Below are 18,063 nucleotides of genomic sequence, written 5' to 3'. Positions count from 1 at the left end.
CTGTAGCAACATGAGTGCAGAGTTAAAGTTGCACATAGTGCCTTGCCTAAGAAGTCAGAGTTAAGGCTACGTATTCCTTATCACATAAGGGATCACATTCTATCACACAAGGGGGCAGAGTTAAGGTTATACATGATTTATCATAGAAAATTTCATCCAGTCCAGGTTTATATGTCTTTACCTTCTACCCAAACAAAGTACAAGAAACAGCAGAGTCTCAGAAAGAGTAAGTATCTCCCATAATTCCCCTTTCCCAAACTATTCTCTAGAACCAATTTTTATAGATCAGGAGAACCACATGGTTCACACCTCAACTGCTAGAAGAGGGCCTCATCCTCCCTGATTGAACTAACCTCATTATCTCTAGCCTGACTCACTCTTGCTTGCATATTTATACCTGCCTCTGGAAATTTCCACTACATGCATCCGACAAAGTGGGTATTCACCCACAAAAGCTCATGCTCCAATGTGTCTGTTAGTCTATAAGGTGCCACAGGACTCTTTGCTGCTTTTACAGATCCAGACTAACACAGCTACCCCTCTGATACTTGACAACATGCAAGGCACTGCATTTAGCCGTATGGAGTGGAAATCCATCAACCTCATGAAGAAACTTGCACAAGTACAGACAGCTATCAGCTTCCTTCCCAAATGCAAATGGATGGACATCATATCAAATGGACTGAAGGTGAAAAATCCATTGCTATCTACATACTACACAGACCACAGTGAGAGATTATGCCATACTCTATCAGTGGGTATTCACCCACAAAAGCTCATGCTCCAATAAGTGGGTATTCACCCACAAAAGCTCATGCTCCAATACGTCTGTTAGTCTATAAGGTGCCACAGGACTCTTTGCTGCTTTTACAGATCCAGACTAACATGGCTACCCCTCTGATAAGGGTCAAAGAAGGAAAAGGTAACCATCTGCTTCCTAGCAAAGAGAAAAATTCTTCCACAGCTGCATACAAAGGTCCCAATACTGCAAGAAGCTGATTGTTCTGGCTTCCTATTGATCTAAGTAGTCCTGGCCTTTGGTAGGTTGACAAGATCCAAACCAAAACTCCAATATCTCAACATCCCTACACATTGTCTGCTTTGGAACCCTTTCCTGGGCTTCAAGCCACAACAAGTGAGGCAAGTGTTCTTCATGCATTCCTCAGAGTGGAGCTGAGGATCTGGCCCCAGCAAAATCTGCATTGTAAACCAAGGTAACTCTGCTGGGGTCAATGGAGCTAATTTCCCTCTCCTCATCCCAATGTGAATCAGGAGTAACTACAATGGAATCAGTGGACCTGATTCTTCTCACACTCAGTTGGGTGAGAATCAGGAATAGCTTAATTAACATCAAAAGGCGTGCTGCTATGCTCATTCATCCCAAAGTAAATCAGCTCAATAACTCAATCAAAGGCAATGATCCTTATTCTTTTTTCAGTTACACTGGTTTTTAATTAGGCTAAATCTGCTGAAGTTAGTGGCCTAGTTTATCTGCTTTGTCCATACATAGCACAGTAACTTGGTGGGAGGAAGGAAAGATCGCTGCAAGATGCGGCCAGATGCGTTAATGGCTCTCTGTTCTCTAGGCCAATTTGAAGGCTTATTCACCTGGTTTCCATTTAGAGTATCCTCTGGGCTTCCCTAAATTGCACTAACGTGATTATGGTGTCAAGAGACCCTTCCAACAACCAGGGATCATTGGGGGTAAAAAAAACTCATGGCCAAGCCAGCTAACTCTAGTTTCTTCTACACCCAGGTCTGGCATTCATCCTATGCATGGGAAATACACAGCAGGCTGATAAACTAGTTTAATGGACCCTTTGCACTGCTGGAGTGTTGAAAAAGTGCTGGAGTGGGGCTAAAATATGGCCAAATTGAGTTACACTGATTTAAATCTGGTGTAAATGAGAGATGACTCATGCCCAAAGAAAACTAACCCCCCACACACCCAAGTTTCCAACCTGACCTCAGTTTGCAGTGTTTTTTGAAGACTTTTCTTATTTCATCCCTACGAGTTCACACACACAAAGACAAGGCTAATTAATTTTAGCTCTCGTTCATCTTTTGAGAATCAGTAATAATTAATAATGAATTAAAATGCATACTCTGCTACCAGATGACACCCACATACTGCATCAAAGCAGAATAATCAGGGATCTGCCTATTCCATCAATTACTAGTCACAATATGAAATGCTTCAGCGACTATCTCCCAAGGGATACAATGCAGATAAATAAAACACTCTCATCCTATCAGATAGACACATGCATCCTTTGGAGTCAATGAAGACGTTCCAGATACAGATTTGGAATCTTGGATCTGCAGTGAAATTTGAAAGCATTCAATCTCTATGTGCCTATAACCTGATATTTCAGTAAGTACCACTCTGTAGTTAATTGCCTTCTTCCCAATTGTTAATAGTGTGATCCTATTTCTAGGAACATTTGAAGGTTCCAATCCTGCAAACACTTTTTGGTGTGTCTATACTGCAGCAAGAAGTGAAATTTCGAACTTAGACAAATGTACCCGCTCTAGCTTTGATCAAGCTAGTGCACAAAAAATAGCAATGTAGTGGCAGCTGCATGGTTGGCAGGATGGACTAACTTCCTGAATCCATACCTTGGTTTTCACATGGGATAGGACTCAGGATGGGTAGCTCGTCTCACTGCTTGTGCAGCTATGGCTAAAATGCTATTTACAATGTTAGCTTTGTAAAAGTTACAGCGGGTATGTCTACCTGAGCTGGAAATTACTCCTCCAGCTCCAGTGTAGACATACCCCTAGGTATGCAAAATTAGAGGTGTTCTTAACTCAGGTAGGCTAAAGCACGATCACCAACTTGGTTTAAAATAGCAATGAAGACACAGCAACTTGGCATTTAACTCAGGTTAGGAGCTTGAGTTATAGCCTATAAGTGAGCCCGGGGTTGGATTTGAATTGATAACCTAAGTTAAAAGCTGAGTTGCCATATCTGCACTGCTACTTTAAACCAAGCTCACTAATAACACTGGTCTAAAATTTTTGAAAAGTCGTCTGCTTCAGAGATAAAATGTGCTATTTATTATGTATTTTGATGTGCTGAATTCAAATATGACAATTAAAACAACTGATTGGCTACTGTTTCTAAGATATTTAAGTTTTTACATTTTATGTCTATGTATATTTTGTAGATAGTAGAGTTTTAATCATAAATTGTAAACCTAGGTCTTTTCATGTGTTTATGGTTGCTTTACATGATAATATTTCACCCTGTCCTGTTTATGTAACACTTTACAAATCAGCAAAAGGGTTATATAAATAAAATTTATTATGAACCAAAGGAAAAAAACTATTCTGTACATAGTTTAGTCCTATTTAGTGTCTACTCAGCGCTTCTTGGCTTGTCTCTTGTATTCATTAAATGGAGCATCTCTTGTCACTGTCCAGCAATAGTCTGCAAGCATTGATGGGCTCCATTTGCCCTGATAGAGTTTCTCCATTGTTGCAATGTCCTGGTGAAATCACTTGCCATGCTCGTCGCTCACTGCTCCGCAGTTCGGTGGAAAAAAATCTAGATGAGAGTGCAAAAAATGTATCTTTGGTGACATGTTGCAACCAAGGCTTTTGTATGCCTTGAGGAGGTTTTCCACCAACAACATGTAGTTGTCTGCCTTGTTGTTTCTGAGAAAATTTATTGCCACTAACTGGAAGGCTTTCCATGCCGTCTTTTCCTTGCCACACAGTGCATGGTCAAATGCATCATCGCGAAGAAGTTCACGAATCTGAGGACCAACAAAGACACCTTCCTTTATCTTAGCTTCACTTAACCTTGGAAATTTTCCACGGAGGTACTTGAAAGCTGCTTGTGTTTTGTCAATGGCCTTGACAAAGTTCTTCATCAGATCCAGCTTGATGTGTAAGGGTGGTAACAAAATCTTCCTTGATTCAACAAGTGGTGGATGCTGTACACTTTTCCTCCCAGGCTCCAATGACTGTCAGAGTGGCCAATCTTTCTTGACGTAGTGGGAATCTCTTGCACGACTATCCCATTCGCAAAGAAAACAGCAGTACTTTGTGTATCCAGTCTGCAGACCAAGCAAGAGAGCAACAACCTTCAAATTGCCACAAAGCTGCCACTGATGTTGGTCATAGTTTATGCACCTCAAAAGTTGTTTCATGTTGTCATAGATTTCCTTCATATGGACTGCATGACCAACTGGAATTGATGGCAAAACATTGCCATTATGCAGTAAAACAGCTTTAAGATTTGTCTTTGATGAATCAATGAACAGTCTCCACTCATCTGGATCGTGAACGATGTTGAGGGCTGCCATCACACCATCGATGTAGTTGCAGGCTACAAGATTACCTTCCATGAAGAAGAATGGGACAAGATCCTTTTGACGGTCACGGAACATGGAAACCCTAACATCACCTGCCAGGAGATTCCACTGCTGTAGTCTGGAGCCCAACAGCTCTGCCTTACTCTTGGGTAGTTCCAAATCCCTGACAAGGTCATTCAGTTCACCTTGTGTTATGAGGTGTGGTTCAGAGGTGGAGGATGGAAGAAAATGCCGGTCCTGTGACATTGATGGTTCAGGACCAGAAGTTTCATCCTCTTCCTCTTCCTCGTCTGATTCTGGTGCATCAGAAACCGGCAGTCCTTCTCCGTGGGGTACTGGGCGTATAGCTGATGGAATGTTTGGATAATGCACAGTCCACTTTTTCTTTTTTGACACACCTTTCCCAACTGGAGGCACCATGCAGAAGTAACAATTGCTGGTATGATCTTTTGGCTCTCTCCAAATCATTGGCACTGCAAAAGGCATAGATTTCCTTTTCCTGTCCAATCACTGGCGAAGATTTGTTGCACAAATGTTGCAGCATATGTGTGGGGCCCACCTCTTGTCCTGATCTCCAATTTTGCAGCCAAAAGAAAGGTGATAGGCTTTCTTAACCATAGTGGTTATACTGCACTTTTGTGATGCAAAAGTCACTTCACCACAAACATAGCAGAAGTTATCTGCACTGTTTACACAAGTACGAGGCATCTCTGCTCACTTTGGCTAAACAGAAATGTGTCCCTTTGCAAAATCAAACACTGACAAATAAGAGAGCACAACACTGTATGATTTCTAGAGCTGATATAGGGCAATTTGTTCAGCAGAGTGATGTAAACTTCTAGGAATAACATGATGCAATTCATATCATGTATGACGCAATACCAGCTTCACATTTCATCATTCATTGTTTTGCCTAAAAAGGAAGTACTGTCCAAACCCAGTCATAGATTTATTCATCGATCCAGTCAAAGATGTATTTTAGTCATTTCTGGTTTAAATTGAGATCCCTTCCCTTTATAACTCACTTATCCTCCGCCATTCCCAAGTCAAGGGTCGTATATACTCAGGGCCGGCTTTAGGAAGTGCGGGGCCCAATTCGAACATTTTCGGCGGGGCCCCGACAGGGATGACTTAAAAAAAAAAACACGTAAAAAACACCTTTCATTTCTTCCATGTATTATTTACTTTCCATAACTATATAAATAATAACAAAATTATATATTACATACATTGCGTAATGTATGCGGATGCATGCTAAGCCTACCTAAAGTTATTGACACACACCCCGGGACCCCTGCCCCATCCACCCCCCTTCTCTGTCCCCTGACTGCCCCCTGCCGCCCCATCCAACCCTTCCTCTCATTCCTGATGGCCCACTGGGACCCCTGCCCCATCCAACCACCCCTTCTCTCTGTCCCCGACTGCCCCTGGAAACCCTGCCCCTGACTGCCCCCCACCGCCCAACCCAACCCCTGCTCCTTCCTGACTGCCCCCCCAGGACCCTTGCCCCCATTCAATCCCCCTGTTCCCTGCCCTCTGACCGCCCCGACCCCTATCCACCCCCCACAACCCTCCGAACTCCCCTGCCCTCTTCCAACACCTGCTCCCTGCCCCCTTACCGCGCTGCCTGGAGCCGCTCGGCTGGGTCCGGGTCTGGGCCGGGTCCGCTCAGTCCGGGCTGGGTCCAGGGCCGGGTCCGGTCCGGGCCCGCTCAGCCCGGGCCTGGGTACGGGTCCGGGTCCAGGTCTGGCCCGGTGCCGCTGGGCCAGGGCCGGGCCGGAGCCTCTTAGTCCACGCTGGCGCCGCTCGGCTGGGGCCGGCGCCGCAGGGCCCAAGCTGAGCCGGGCCAGAGCCGCTCGGCCGGGTCCACACCTCTCGGGCCGGGCCGGCGCCACTTGGCCAGGGCCGGCGCCGCGGGGCCCGAGCCGGGCCGGAACCGCTCGGCCAGTTCTGTGTCCGGGTCTGGGCCGAAACCGCTCAGCCGGGCCCGAGACCGGCGCCGCGGGGCCCGAGCCAGGCCGGGCCAGAGCCACTCGGCCGGGACCGGGCTGGGGGTGTCTGGCCGGGGCCAGGCCGGGAGGCCAGGCCGGAGGGAGCCGCGCACTCAGCCAGGGCCGGACTGGGCCGCACTGCGCCTCCCTGGAACTCTCCTCGTGCCCCCCCCCCACTTACCTCCTGCCTGCTGCTTGTTTCAGGCTTCCCGCGAACATCTGATTTGCTGGAAGCAGGGGAGGGGGAGGGGGAGGAGAAGGTGGGCGGAGCGTTCAGGGGAGGAGGGGGAAGTGGGCCGGGGGTGGGGTGGACAGCTGCGTGGGGCCCTCTAGGCGCGGGGCCCCATTCAGGGGAATCGGCCGAATCGGCCTAAAGCCGGCCCTGTGTATACTGACCCAATAGCATATCTTGAAAACTAGAGTCAATCAACAATTTTAAGCATCATTTTCGTTCTCAGTAACCCAGAATTAGTAAATTTTGACTACATTTATTTCAGAAGCATTTTGGCTGTAGAGCAGTGTAATGGTTAGCTAACCTGAGTTAAGAACACATTTTTTTTTGCAGGGTAACTGTACCTTATGTCTGTTACATTATTTCTTGGAGTAATCTACAAAACACAAAAAGTTACTCATGAGCCTATGTTTTTGTTTGTAACAATCCCATTATGTGACAACATTAAAAGATTCTAAGTTTGTTTGTGTTCAGAACTGGAATAAAAACTAAATCTTTTCAATGTTTTCACAAAAGGAAGGAACAATCTGTTGCACGCATACAAAATGGGAAGTGACTGCCTAGGAAGGAGTACTGCAGAAAGGAATCTGGGGATCTGCAGTTATAGTGGATCACAAGCTAAATATGAGTTAACTGTGTAACTCTGTTGCAAAAAAATCAAACATCATTCTGGGATGTATTAGCAGGAGGTTGTAAACAAGACACGAGAAGTAATTCTTCTGCTCTACTCTGCGCTGATTAGACCTCAATTGGAGTATTGCGGCCAGTTCTGGGTTCCACATTTCAGGAAAGATGGGGAGAAATTGGAGAAAGTCCAGAGAAGAGCAACAAAAATTATTAAGGGTCTAGCAAAAATGACCTATGAGGGAAGATTGAAAAAAAATGGGTTTGTTTAGTCTGGGGAAGAGAAGACAGAAGGGGGACATGATAACAGTTTTCAAGTACATAAAACATTGTTACAAGGAGGAGGGAGGTAAACTGTTCTCACTAACCTGTGAGGATAGGTCAAGAAGCAATGGGCTTAAATTGCATCAAGGGCAGTTTAGCTTGGACATTAGGGAAAATCTTTCTGTCAGGGTAGTTAAGCACTGGAATAAATTTCCTATGGAGGTTGTGGAATCTCCATCATTGGAGATTTTTAAGAGCAGGTTAGAGAAACACCCATCAGGGATGGTCTAGATAATACTTAGTCCTGCCATGAGTGTAAGGGACTGGACTTGATGACCTCTCGGGGTCCCTTCCAGTTCTACAATTCTATGAAAATGGAATTGTGTTGAAATGGCTGGTTTCAGATTGAAAAGGTCGGATTTTGGATTCTGGTTTTCTCTCTTGTACCAGAAGTGACCAGAGAGCCCTCTTCCTCAAAATCCTTCCTGATGAAAACTCTGTCAAATGCCTGTGCAAATTGGTTTTGACAAAACACCAGATTGACGACATTTCATTTACTAAAAAATGCCCCAATCAGTTTGTCAGATCATGCCCCATAAATGTAAAGTTACTCACAAGCATAAATGGTGTCAGAACAGGGCTCAAAAGCTGGGCCATAGCATGGCATTATTAATTATTATTATTATTTATCCGGTATGAGTGAGAAGCAGTAATTTTCTCATTGAAATCATTGGCAGAGATCTGCTAAAAACAGATTCTCTGCTGGAAACAACTTAAGCCATCCATTCTGAAAACATTTACCTATGTGGTTTAATTCATATTAGCAGCCTTTGGAAACCAGGGCCAGATTTTTAAAGGTATTTAGGCACCTAACGGTGCAGATAGGCACCCAGATACATCAGATAACCAGTGTAAGTACAATTACTTAAGTGTTTGCAGGAATAAGGATATGAATAAGAACCTGATTAGTGTATGGCATCTACACTGGAGAGTTAAAGTTGTTTGGGTGCTCTAATTGAATTTCCACGCCTTAACATATCTTTTTAAGTGTAATCTCAATTTCCTATAAAAAGCAACAGAGGGTCCTGTGGCACCTTTAAGACTAACAGAAGTATTGGGAGCATAAGCTTTCGTGGGTAAGAAAGAAGTGAGGTTCTTACCCACGAAAGCTTATGCTCCCAATACTTCTGTTAGTCTTAAAGGTGCCACAGGACCCTCTGTTGCTTTTTACAGATTCAGACTAACACGGCTACCCCTCTGATACTCAATTACCTATGTTTGCAATTCTTTTTTGCGGGGGAGGGTGGATAATTATAATATACCTGTGGTGTTTTTTATGCTTAAGTTGTTGATATATATTCTTAGTGGTAACTACATATTAAGTTATTATTATTTCAAATATTTGTTTTTGAAATAGTGAGAAAATTTGCACAATCATTCATATTTTTACCCTTTCACCACCTTTTATACCACTGGAAAAAGGAGGGTAATTTAAGCACTTATGAAAAGTGACAAAAAAAACAAAAACCTTTTCTCCATTCACTTATTTCTTCCCACTAGAAAAAAACTTGGGGAAAAAAAACAGAATAATGAAAGAAAAGGTGAGGGAAAATACTTTACTTTTGTTTGCTTCTCTCTACAGGAAAGTTGTGAATCAAATTTTAAAATGGAAGGGAAAATATTTTTCCCTATCACTTTCTCTATTTTCAATTTCCCTCAGATTCCTAACTGGAAAAAAAGGTGAAAAAATTTATTGGAAAAGGGGTGAAAAAATTGGAAATTTGAAATGAACATTTTCCAATAGAAAAACAGGATAGGTGAAGAATTTTGAATGAAGTGAAAATGGCTCATCTTATTTCTTATTTATTTGGAGAGAATATAAATAAATAAATAAGTGAACCCCCAATGGAATCCACACTTTTTTTTACCTGCATTTTTTATACATCTCCTTGAATATTTGGAAGATTCTCTCTCTCTTTCTCCTTCTATTTGGCGTTCCAAATACCATGTCACCATGTGTAGGATTCTGGAAAGAATTACCCCTCTGGTTTCGCATTACTAAATGTCTTCACATACATACTTTTACCATGAAAGGTTAAAATGTATTATTATTATATTATTATTATTATTGTTAATTATTGTTATTGCTATTGGTGTTGATTTCATTATAATAAAATATTAATAACTATAATATACTCAGAGCATAAATTGTCCCAGGACCTTTACAAGACATAAAAGGAACAGATGGTCATCTCCTCAGTCGGTGTAAATTGGAATCAATAAGCCAAGTCCTCACCTGGTGCAAAACCAGCCATCTCTCCACTGGAATCAATGGGTCAGATCCCCAGCTGGTGTAAGTCAGCCATAGCTCCATTGGAGTCAATGGGGCCAGATCTGCTGCTGATGTAAATCGGCTGTAGCTCCTTTCGAGTGAATGAGAGAGATGACCAGTTGCTGTACATCAGCCAGCTGGCAGTCTGGCCTCATTCAATTGCTTTCACACTAGTTGAGTATCTGGGCCAATTAAAAGAATGCACAGTTCCTTACCTAGTTAGTAGTAAATGGAGAGTCAGGAAGAACCTGAATCAAAACCAAGGATTCAAACTTTGGAATGTTTAAAATCTGAACCAGTATTCAGATTAGTATTTTTGAACCTTTTGTCCTATTGGGGTTGTTTCCTCCTTTTTTCTGCAGGATGGAGTATGGGAAAGGAATGGCAGGAGGAAACCACACACATTACAGACCAAATTCATTCTTCTGGGATTTTCCACCCTTCCCAGACTGCAACACTTGCTATTGTCTGTGTTTTTATTGAGCTACTTGATCACCGTGACTGGAAATCTCCTCATCATTCCCCTCACGTTGGCCTACCCTGCCCTTCACACCCCTATGTACTTCTTCCTCAGGAACCTCTCCTTCCTGGAGATCTGCTATACATCAGTTACCATCCCTAAAATGTTGGCCCACCTCCTTTCGGAAGATAAGACCATCTCTTTCATTGGCTGTGCGGTGCAAACCTATTTCTCTTTTTTCCTTGGTGTGTCAGAGTGTTTTCTCCTGGTGTCTATGGCCTACAATCGCCATGTTGCAATATGCAAGCCTCTGCGTTACCCCGTGGTTATGAACAGGAAGGTGTCCACTGGAATGGCTGCTGCATCCTGGCTCACTGGTCTCCTCTTGTCCTTCAGACAAACCAGCGTGGTATTCACCCTACCCTTCTGTAGATCCCATGAGATAAATCATTTCTTCTGTGACATCCCTCCACTGCTGAAGCTGGCCTGTGGAGACACCTCCCGCAATGAAATTGCTGTCTTCATGGTGGCTCTGTTCTTTGTCTCCTTCCCGTTTGTGCTAATCCTCATGTCCTACATCAGCATAATCTCCACCATCTTGAAGATGCCCTCACGGGCAGGCAGGAGGAAGTCCTTTTCCACCTGCTCCTTGCACCTCATGGTGGTGATGCTGTTCTATGGCTCTGGTGCCATTATGTGTCTGAAGCCTAATTCCTCCTACTCACCAGACACAGGGTATGTCTACACTACGAGAGTAGTTCGATTTTAGTTAAATCGAATATGTGGAATCGATATTACAAAGTCGAACGTGTGTGTCCACACTAAGGACAGTAATTCGACTTTGTCAGTCCACACTAACGGGGCAAGCGTCGACATTGGAAGCGGTGCACTGTGGGCAGCTATCCCACAGTTCCCGCAGTCCCCGATGCCCATTGGAATTCTGGGTCGAGCCGCCATTGCCTTCTGGGTAAAAAAATTTGTTGAGGGTGCTTTTGGGTAACTGTCCTCATCCGTCCGTCACTACCGCCCTCCCTCCCTCCCTGAAAGCGCCGGCGGGAAATCAGTTCACGCACTTTTCTGGTCAGTGACAGCACGGACGCCACAGCACTGCGAGCATGGATCCCGCTGCGACCATCGCTGCAGTTGTGGCCGTTGTCAACGCCTCGCAGCTCATCATCGACCTTTCACTGAGGCAGATAGAGAGAAATCAGGCGAGGAGGGTACGGCACCGGGGTGAGGACCTGAACTCCGAGAGTAGCACACGCCTGTCTGAAACCACGACACCCAGTGCCGAGGACATCACGGTGGCAATGGGGCATATGGATGTTGTTGAACGGCGATTCTGGGCACGGGAAACAAGCACGGACTGGTGGGACCGCATAGTGCTTCAGGTCTGGGATGAATCCCAGTGGCTGCGAAACTTTCTCATGCAGAAGGGGACTTTCCTCGAACTTTGTGAGTTGCTGTCCCCTGCCCTGAAGCGCAATGACACCCGGATGCGAGCAGCCCTGACTGTCCAGAAGCGAGTGGCCATAGCCCTCTGGAAGCTTGCAACGCCGGACAGCTACCGGTCAGTCGCGAACCAGTTTGGCGTGGGCAAATCTACCGTGGGGGTTGTTGTCATGCAAGTAGCCAAGGCAATCGTGAAGGTACTGCTGTCAAAGGTAGTGACCCTGGGAAACGCGCAGGTCATCATAGATGGCTTCGCCGCGATGGGATTCCCAAACTGCGGTGGGGCTATAGATGGGACTCACATCCCTATCCTGGGACCGGACCACCAGGCCAGCCAGTACATCAACCAAAAGGGCTACTTTTCAATGGTGCTGCAAGCACTGGTGGACCATAAGGGACGTTTTACTAACATCAACGTCGGATGGCCGGGCAAGGTTCATGACGCTCGCGTGTTCAGGAACTCTGCTCTGTTTAGACGGCTGCAGGAAGGTATTTACTTCCCGGACCACAAAATAACTCTTGGGGATGTGGAGATGCCTACAGTGATCCTCGGGGACCCAGCATACCCGCTAATGCCCTGGCTCATGAAGCCCTATACTGGTGCCCTGGACACAGAAAAAGAACTGTTCAACTACCGTCTCAGCAAGTGCAGAATGGTGGTGGAGTGTGCTTTTGGCCGTCTCAAGGGGAGATGGAGAAGCTTACTGACTCGATGTGATCTCAGCAAAACCAATATCCCCATTGTTATAGCAGCTTGCTGTGTGCTCCACAATCTCTGTGAGAGCAAGGGGGAGACCTTTATGGCGGGGTGGGAGGTTGAGGCAAATTGCCTGGCTGCTGATTACTCCCAGCCAGACAGCCGGGAGATTAGAAGAGCCCAGCGGGACGCACTGTGCATCCGGGAGGCTTTGAAAGACAGTTTCCAGACTGAGCAGGGTAACCTGTGATTTTTAAGTTTGTGGACACAGAAGCTGAACTTGCCACCATTTCTTTACCCAGTTACCGTTGACTATCCTCTCCAGTTACATACCCCCTTCACCCCCATCCCAAAAAATAAAATCTGTTCTGTTTTGTTAATGAACACCGTTGTCTTTATTACTGTTTTCGCGGGAATGTTTTAAACCTGGGACGCAGACTGTGGCGGGGTGCGGGTTTAGTGTTGTGATGCAAATGATGCTTTTAAACTCCAGGAATGACAGGCTCCGCAGTGGTGGACTGGTTGTTTCAACAGATCCTGCCAGCCCTCCTGGCAGGACAGCATGTATGTGTCGGCTATGTGACTGTCTGGCAGGGGGAGGAGGGTTACAGCTCCCCTGCTGCGCCGCTCTGTGATGCATTAGATCTGTAACTGCCCTCCCCCGCCACAAAGTCACAGAGCAACCCCCACCGCCCCCCAGAACATGAAAACCACCTCCCAGATTGACCAGGCTCACTAGTCACTGCACTGGGTATGTGTCCTGATGCTGGACCTGACCCCGCCTCTGTACCCTGCTAAAGGTGACTGGCCTGTCCAATTACCAAGCCCCTTCCCCTCCTTCAGACAGACTCTCCTCCAAAAGAAAATAATGGAAACAGTAATTAACAGAAACAAATATTTTATTATGAACCACACATGAAACGTGGGGGTTGAAACTTGCACGGGGGCTTCTGTGAGGTGTGTAGGAAAGGACTTTTAAAATTTTTGGGAATGAGAGCCTTCTAATGCTAGAGCAGTCTGCAGGGGTTGACTGAAAGTTTTAACGGCCCTTGCCGCCCCTCCTTCTTTGTACTTTGGGTGAGGGGGGTGTGGGACTTGGTGGCGGGGGAGGGCGGTTAGAGATAGACTGCAGCGGGGCTCTGTCCTCCTGCCTCCGGTCTTGCAGAACATCCACAAGGCGCCGGAGCGTGTCCGTTTGCTCCCTTATTAGTCCAAGCTGCTTTTCAGTAGCCTGCTGGTCCTCCTGACGCCACCTCTCCTCCCGTTCCATGACTGCTCGGTGCATTTGTGAAAAGTTCTCCCTCCACTGTGTCTGCTGGGCTGCCTGGGCTCGGGAGCAGCTCATTAGTTCTGAGAACATGTCCTCCCGCGTCTTCTTCTTCCTCCGCCTAATCTGCGCTCGCCTCTGGGAGTGTGCTGACAGGCTGGGTTGGGAGACAGTCGCAGATGTGTCTGTGTGAATGGGAAAAATGGAGTGAATTCCTGAGACAGATAAATGAAGTTGTGTACAAAGAACCTAGTCTTTCTCTGTGAACAAGACCATGCACTGCACCTCTCACATGCGCACTCAGGACAAGGTCGAATTTTCGGCCCTCGCCTTCAGTGCCTGGGGTCTTGCAGTGGTCTTGCAGTTATCTGAGAAGCGTGGCAGGACACCTGAACTTCTGTAGCGTGCAATCATGGTAAGCCGTAGACTTCTGGCTGCTTAAAACTGTACTAGTAGCACTGGCCTCCTTTCACATTGAAAGCAATGCCAGTCTCTGCTGCCAGCAATCAGGACAGCATGAACTATGCCCCTGTCCCACCCCCTCGCGGCTGTCCCAGGGAAAGATCCCTGTATGCTGCCCCTCTCCCTCCACCGCGTGGTTGTAAAGCAGTCCCAATACTAACATTCCCCTCCCTAATTCAAAGCAGGGCGTCATGAGCGACATCACCCTGCTGAGGATCTCGGAGTCCCAGAGGGAAAGGATGCTTCGAGAAAGCCTTCAGAAACCAGGGCCGTTTGCCGCCATGCTCTGCAGGGCAATGATACCAGAGTACCTGATGGTGTCGTGGCGCGGAAACGTGTCCTACCACGGAGGGCCCAATAAGATCGCCCTACCCAGGAACCTGATGAACAGGGTGGAAATGTACCTTCATGAGACCTATGAGGAGTTCTCCTATGAGGATTTCGCCTCTATCCCCAGCCATATTGACTGGATTTTCGCCTAGGTGCACTGGGACTAAAGAGTAGAGTGTCTTGGGCAGCAGAATCATGACTTACCGGACATTGTAAAAAAATTTTTAAATACTTGGGACTAAATTGTGAAGAGCCTAAGGCAGACAAATCATGAAAAACCCTTTGTTACTATTGTAAATATTCCAGTTTTTTTGCAGATAATTGTTTACATGTTTAAGCACTTTAGGAAAAAGCCATTGTTAATATTATAAATATTTCAGTTCTTGTAAAAATAAATGTTTAGATATTTAAAGCACTTACTGCTTGATCCTTCCCCTGATTCTGTCTCCGGGGTAAGGGATGGGGACAGTTGGTAGGGGATCTCGGTAAGGGTGATGAAGAGCTCCTGGCTGTCGGGGAAATCAGCGGTGCCAGCGCTGTCGACTGCCTCGTCTTCCTCATCTCCTTCTTCATCTTCCCCGTCCGCTAACATGTCCGACGAGGAACCTGCCGCGGACAATATCCCATCCTCAGAGTCCACGGTCAGTGGTGGGGTAGTGGTGGCGGACGCACCTAGGATGGAATGCAGTGCCTCGTAGAAACGGGATGTGTGGGGATGGGATCCGGAGCGTCCGTTTGCCTCTTTGGTTTTTTGGTAGCCTTGTCTCAGCTCCTTGATTTTCACGCGGCACTGCGTTGCATCCCGGCTGTATCCTCTCTCTGCCATGGCTTTAGAGATCTTCTCGTAGATCTTTGCATTCCGTCTTTTGGAGCGCAGCTCTGAAAGCACGGACTCATCGCCCCACACAGCGATAAGATCCAAGACTTCCCTATCAGTCCATGGTGCGCCCCTCCTTCTCTTAGATTGCACGGCCATCTCTGCTGGAGAGCTCTGCATCGTTGCCAGTGCTGCTGAGCTCGCCACGATGTCCAAACAGGAACTGAGATTCAAACTGCCCAGACAGGAAAAGGAATTCAAATTTTCCCGGGGCTTTTCCTGTGTGGCTGGTCAGAGCATCCGAGCTCGGACTGCTGTCCAGAGCGTCAACAGAGTGGTGCACTTTGGGATAGCTCCCGGAGCTATTACCATCGATTTCCATCCACACCTAGCCTAATTCGATATGGCCATTTTGAATTTAGCGCTACTCCTCTCGTTGGGGAGGAGTACAGAAGTCGAATTTAAGAGAGCTCTATATCGAACTAAATAGCTTCGTGGTGTGGACGGGTGCAGGGTTAATTCGATGTAACGGCGCTAAATTCGACATAAAAGCCTAGTGTAGACCAGGCCACAGACAAGTTTCTCTCTCTGTCCTACATGGTCCTCACACCCATGCTAAACCCCATTATCTACAGTCTGAGGAACAAGGAGGTGAAGGGCGCCTTCTGGAGAATCATGGGGAGAAAAAGGGTTTGTTGAATCATAGAAATGTAGCCTGGAAGGGACATTGACAGGACATCCAGTCCAGTCTCCTGCACTGGGGCAGGATTAAGTATTCTCTAGACTATCCCTGACACATGTTTGCCTAACCTGTTCTCAACCCCCTTCCCTCCCCATGACAGAGAGTCCACAACCTCCCTAGATAATTTGTTTCAGTGCCTAACTACTCTTACAATTAGGATGTTTTTCCTAATGTCCAACCTAAATCTCCCTTGCTACAATTTACGCCATTACTTCTTGTTTTGTCCTCAGTGATTAAGGAGAACAATTTATCACCCTCCTCTTTATAACAACCTTTTACATACTTGAAGACTGTTATCATGTCCCCAGTCCATCTTCTCTTCTCCAGACTAATCAAACACAGTTTTTTTCAATCTTTTCTTTCAGGCTGTGTTTTCTAGACTTTTAATCATTTTTGTTGCTTTCCTCTGGACTTTCTCCAATTTGTCCACATCTTTCTTGACATGTGGTGCCCAGAATTGGACACAATACTCCAGCTGAGGCCTTATCAGTGCTGAGTAGAGTGGAATAATTAATTCTTGGGTCTTGCTTACAATACTCTTGCTAATACGTCCGAGAATGATGTTCACTTTTTTTGCAACAGTATTACATACATTGATTTATTGTAAATATGTCTGGCTCAATTCTTTCTCTTCAGCAATGAAACTCATTAAGGTTCAGCTTCTGATCGTATGTATATGAGTTTAATTCTGGAGTAATACAGTACCACCAAAGTTAATGTAGTTACTAGAGCAGGGTAAGAAATGCTTTTCCCATCCCACAAAATTATTTGAGATTAAAAAAAAAATCCATCCTGAAACAGGATGAAAAGTTGAAACCTCAAAAATTTTGTGAACTACTACTACTTCTAAATAATAATAAAAGTAAAATTGATTGTATTAGTTAAAACATTTCATTTTGATAAATTCAAAAAATATATATTTTGATTTTGACATTTTTAATGTTTTTAACTGCTATTTTTGTATAAATTAACTAAAGTTTCTAAATAAAAAGAAGTATTTTTGAAGCAGAAAATGAAGGTTTCATTTAAAAAATTTCAAAATGGGACATTCTGACATTTTAAAAACTTTTCTTTCAAGTTTGTTTGAATCAGGAGTTCTGTCAAATCTACCCCTTCCCTGAAAACAGTTTTGGTTTTAATAAATAGGCATCTTCTGACGGAAAGTTTTGTTGTCAGATTCCTGTCCATCTCTAGGAGATACAGTAGGGTAAATTTGGAGGGACAGTAGTAACAAGAATGCACTCAAAAGTCTCCCCACAGGCTTTTGCTCTTTGGTGCAGATGGAAGTTCAACAGCTACAGGCTGTGGTGACACTTCAGGTGCAGTCTTGTAACTATGTCTTCTGAGTAATTAAGGGAGGGAATGTTTAATTATTGGTGTTGCATTGGTTAGTTATTTAATTGATTATTAGAGCTGGGCAATTTTGGGGGGACAAATAGTTTATTTGCCAAAACATGAAGCTTCAGTCAACCTGAAACTAGTTGTGAATTTGACAAAATACTTGAATAGTCATTGCGTGAGGGTGATGCTATAGCCTGGTGGTTAAGCTTGGGAGCTGGGAAAGTCAACTCAAGTTCATGTCCCTGTTTCAAGGGCTCTTTATTTATTTATACATTTTGGAACAGCATCAACATGAGAGATTTAAAGGCCCTGTTTTATGGATATTGACCATAAAGGCATAAAGAGCTAACCATGTTTATAAATTCTTTCACTGTCCAACATTAAACAGTAATAGGCGGATTCAGGGTTATTTTTAAACAAAAGCCTTGGTTTTACTTCATTACTTGGCAAACTCCCAAAAGCATTCTTTCAAATTGAAAATTTATTGATTAAATATGAGAAAGAACAAGAAATTAAAACTAGCCTTTATATTAAAACTGTGGTTGAGTGATTATGCAAAACAAACTTGGTCAAACCTGATCAAAGTCTCTCTCCTTTTGAAGTCAAAATATCAGCGTTCCTTATTTTCAGAACAACCTTTCTTTGATAAAAAGGAAAAGGTTAATTTTACTCTCAGTCCTGATGTGAAGAGCATTCCCTTATCCTATTCTTAACAAACAAACAGACACAA

General features: G+C 45.0%; 1 protein-coding gene across 1 annotated transcript; it reads left to right on the top strand.

Moving 5' to 3' along the window:
- Positions 1-556: 556 nt before the first annotated feature.
- Positions 557-15,949, top strand: LOC135887434 (olfactory receptor 10A2-like). The gene is made up of 3 exons (XM_065415197.1): positions 557-688; positions 10,128-10,947; positions 15,813-15,949. The coding sequence occupies exons 1-3, from the start codon at positions 557-559 to the stop codon at positions 15,947-15,949; spliced, it is 1,089 nt and encodes a 362-aa protein (XP_065271269.1).
- Positions 15,950-18,063: the final 2,114 nt, after the last annotated feature.

The sequence above is a fragment of the Emys orbicularis genome, chromosome 13 (assembly GCF_028017835.1).
Source record: "Emys orbicularis isolate rEmyOrb1 chromosome 13, rEmyOrb1.hap1, whole genome shotgun sequence".
Taxonomy (NCBI): domain Eukaryota; kingdom Metazoa; phylum Chordata; order Testudines; family Emydidae; genus Emys; species Emys orbicularis.
Note: the sequence above shows the minus strand (reverse complement) of the source record. Positions and strands in the feature narration are given on the sequence as shown.

What these genes read in the sequence shown, in the direction of transcription:
- LOC135887434 (XM_065415197.1), top strand. Translation starts at nt 557, where the DNA reads ATGCAAGGCACTGCATTTAGCCGTATGGAGTGGAAATCCATCAACCTC. An exon ending in TCATATCAAATGGACTGAAG is followed by an intron (nt 689 to 10,127) that starts GTGAAAAATCCA and finishes TTTTTTCTGCAG; the next exon opens with GATGGAGTATGGGAAAGGAA. An exon ending in GAAGCCTAATTCCTCCTACT is followed by an intron (nt 10,948 to 15,812) that starts CACCAGACACAG and finishes AGCCTAGTGTAG; the next exon opens with ACCAGGCCACAGACAAGTTT.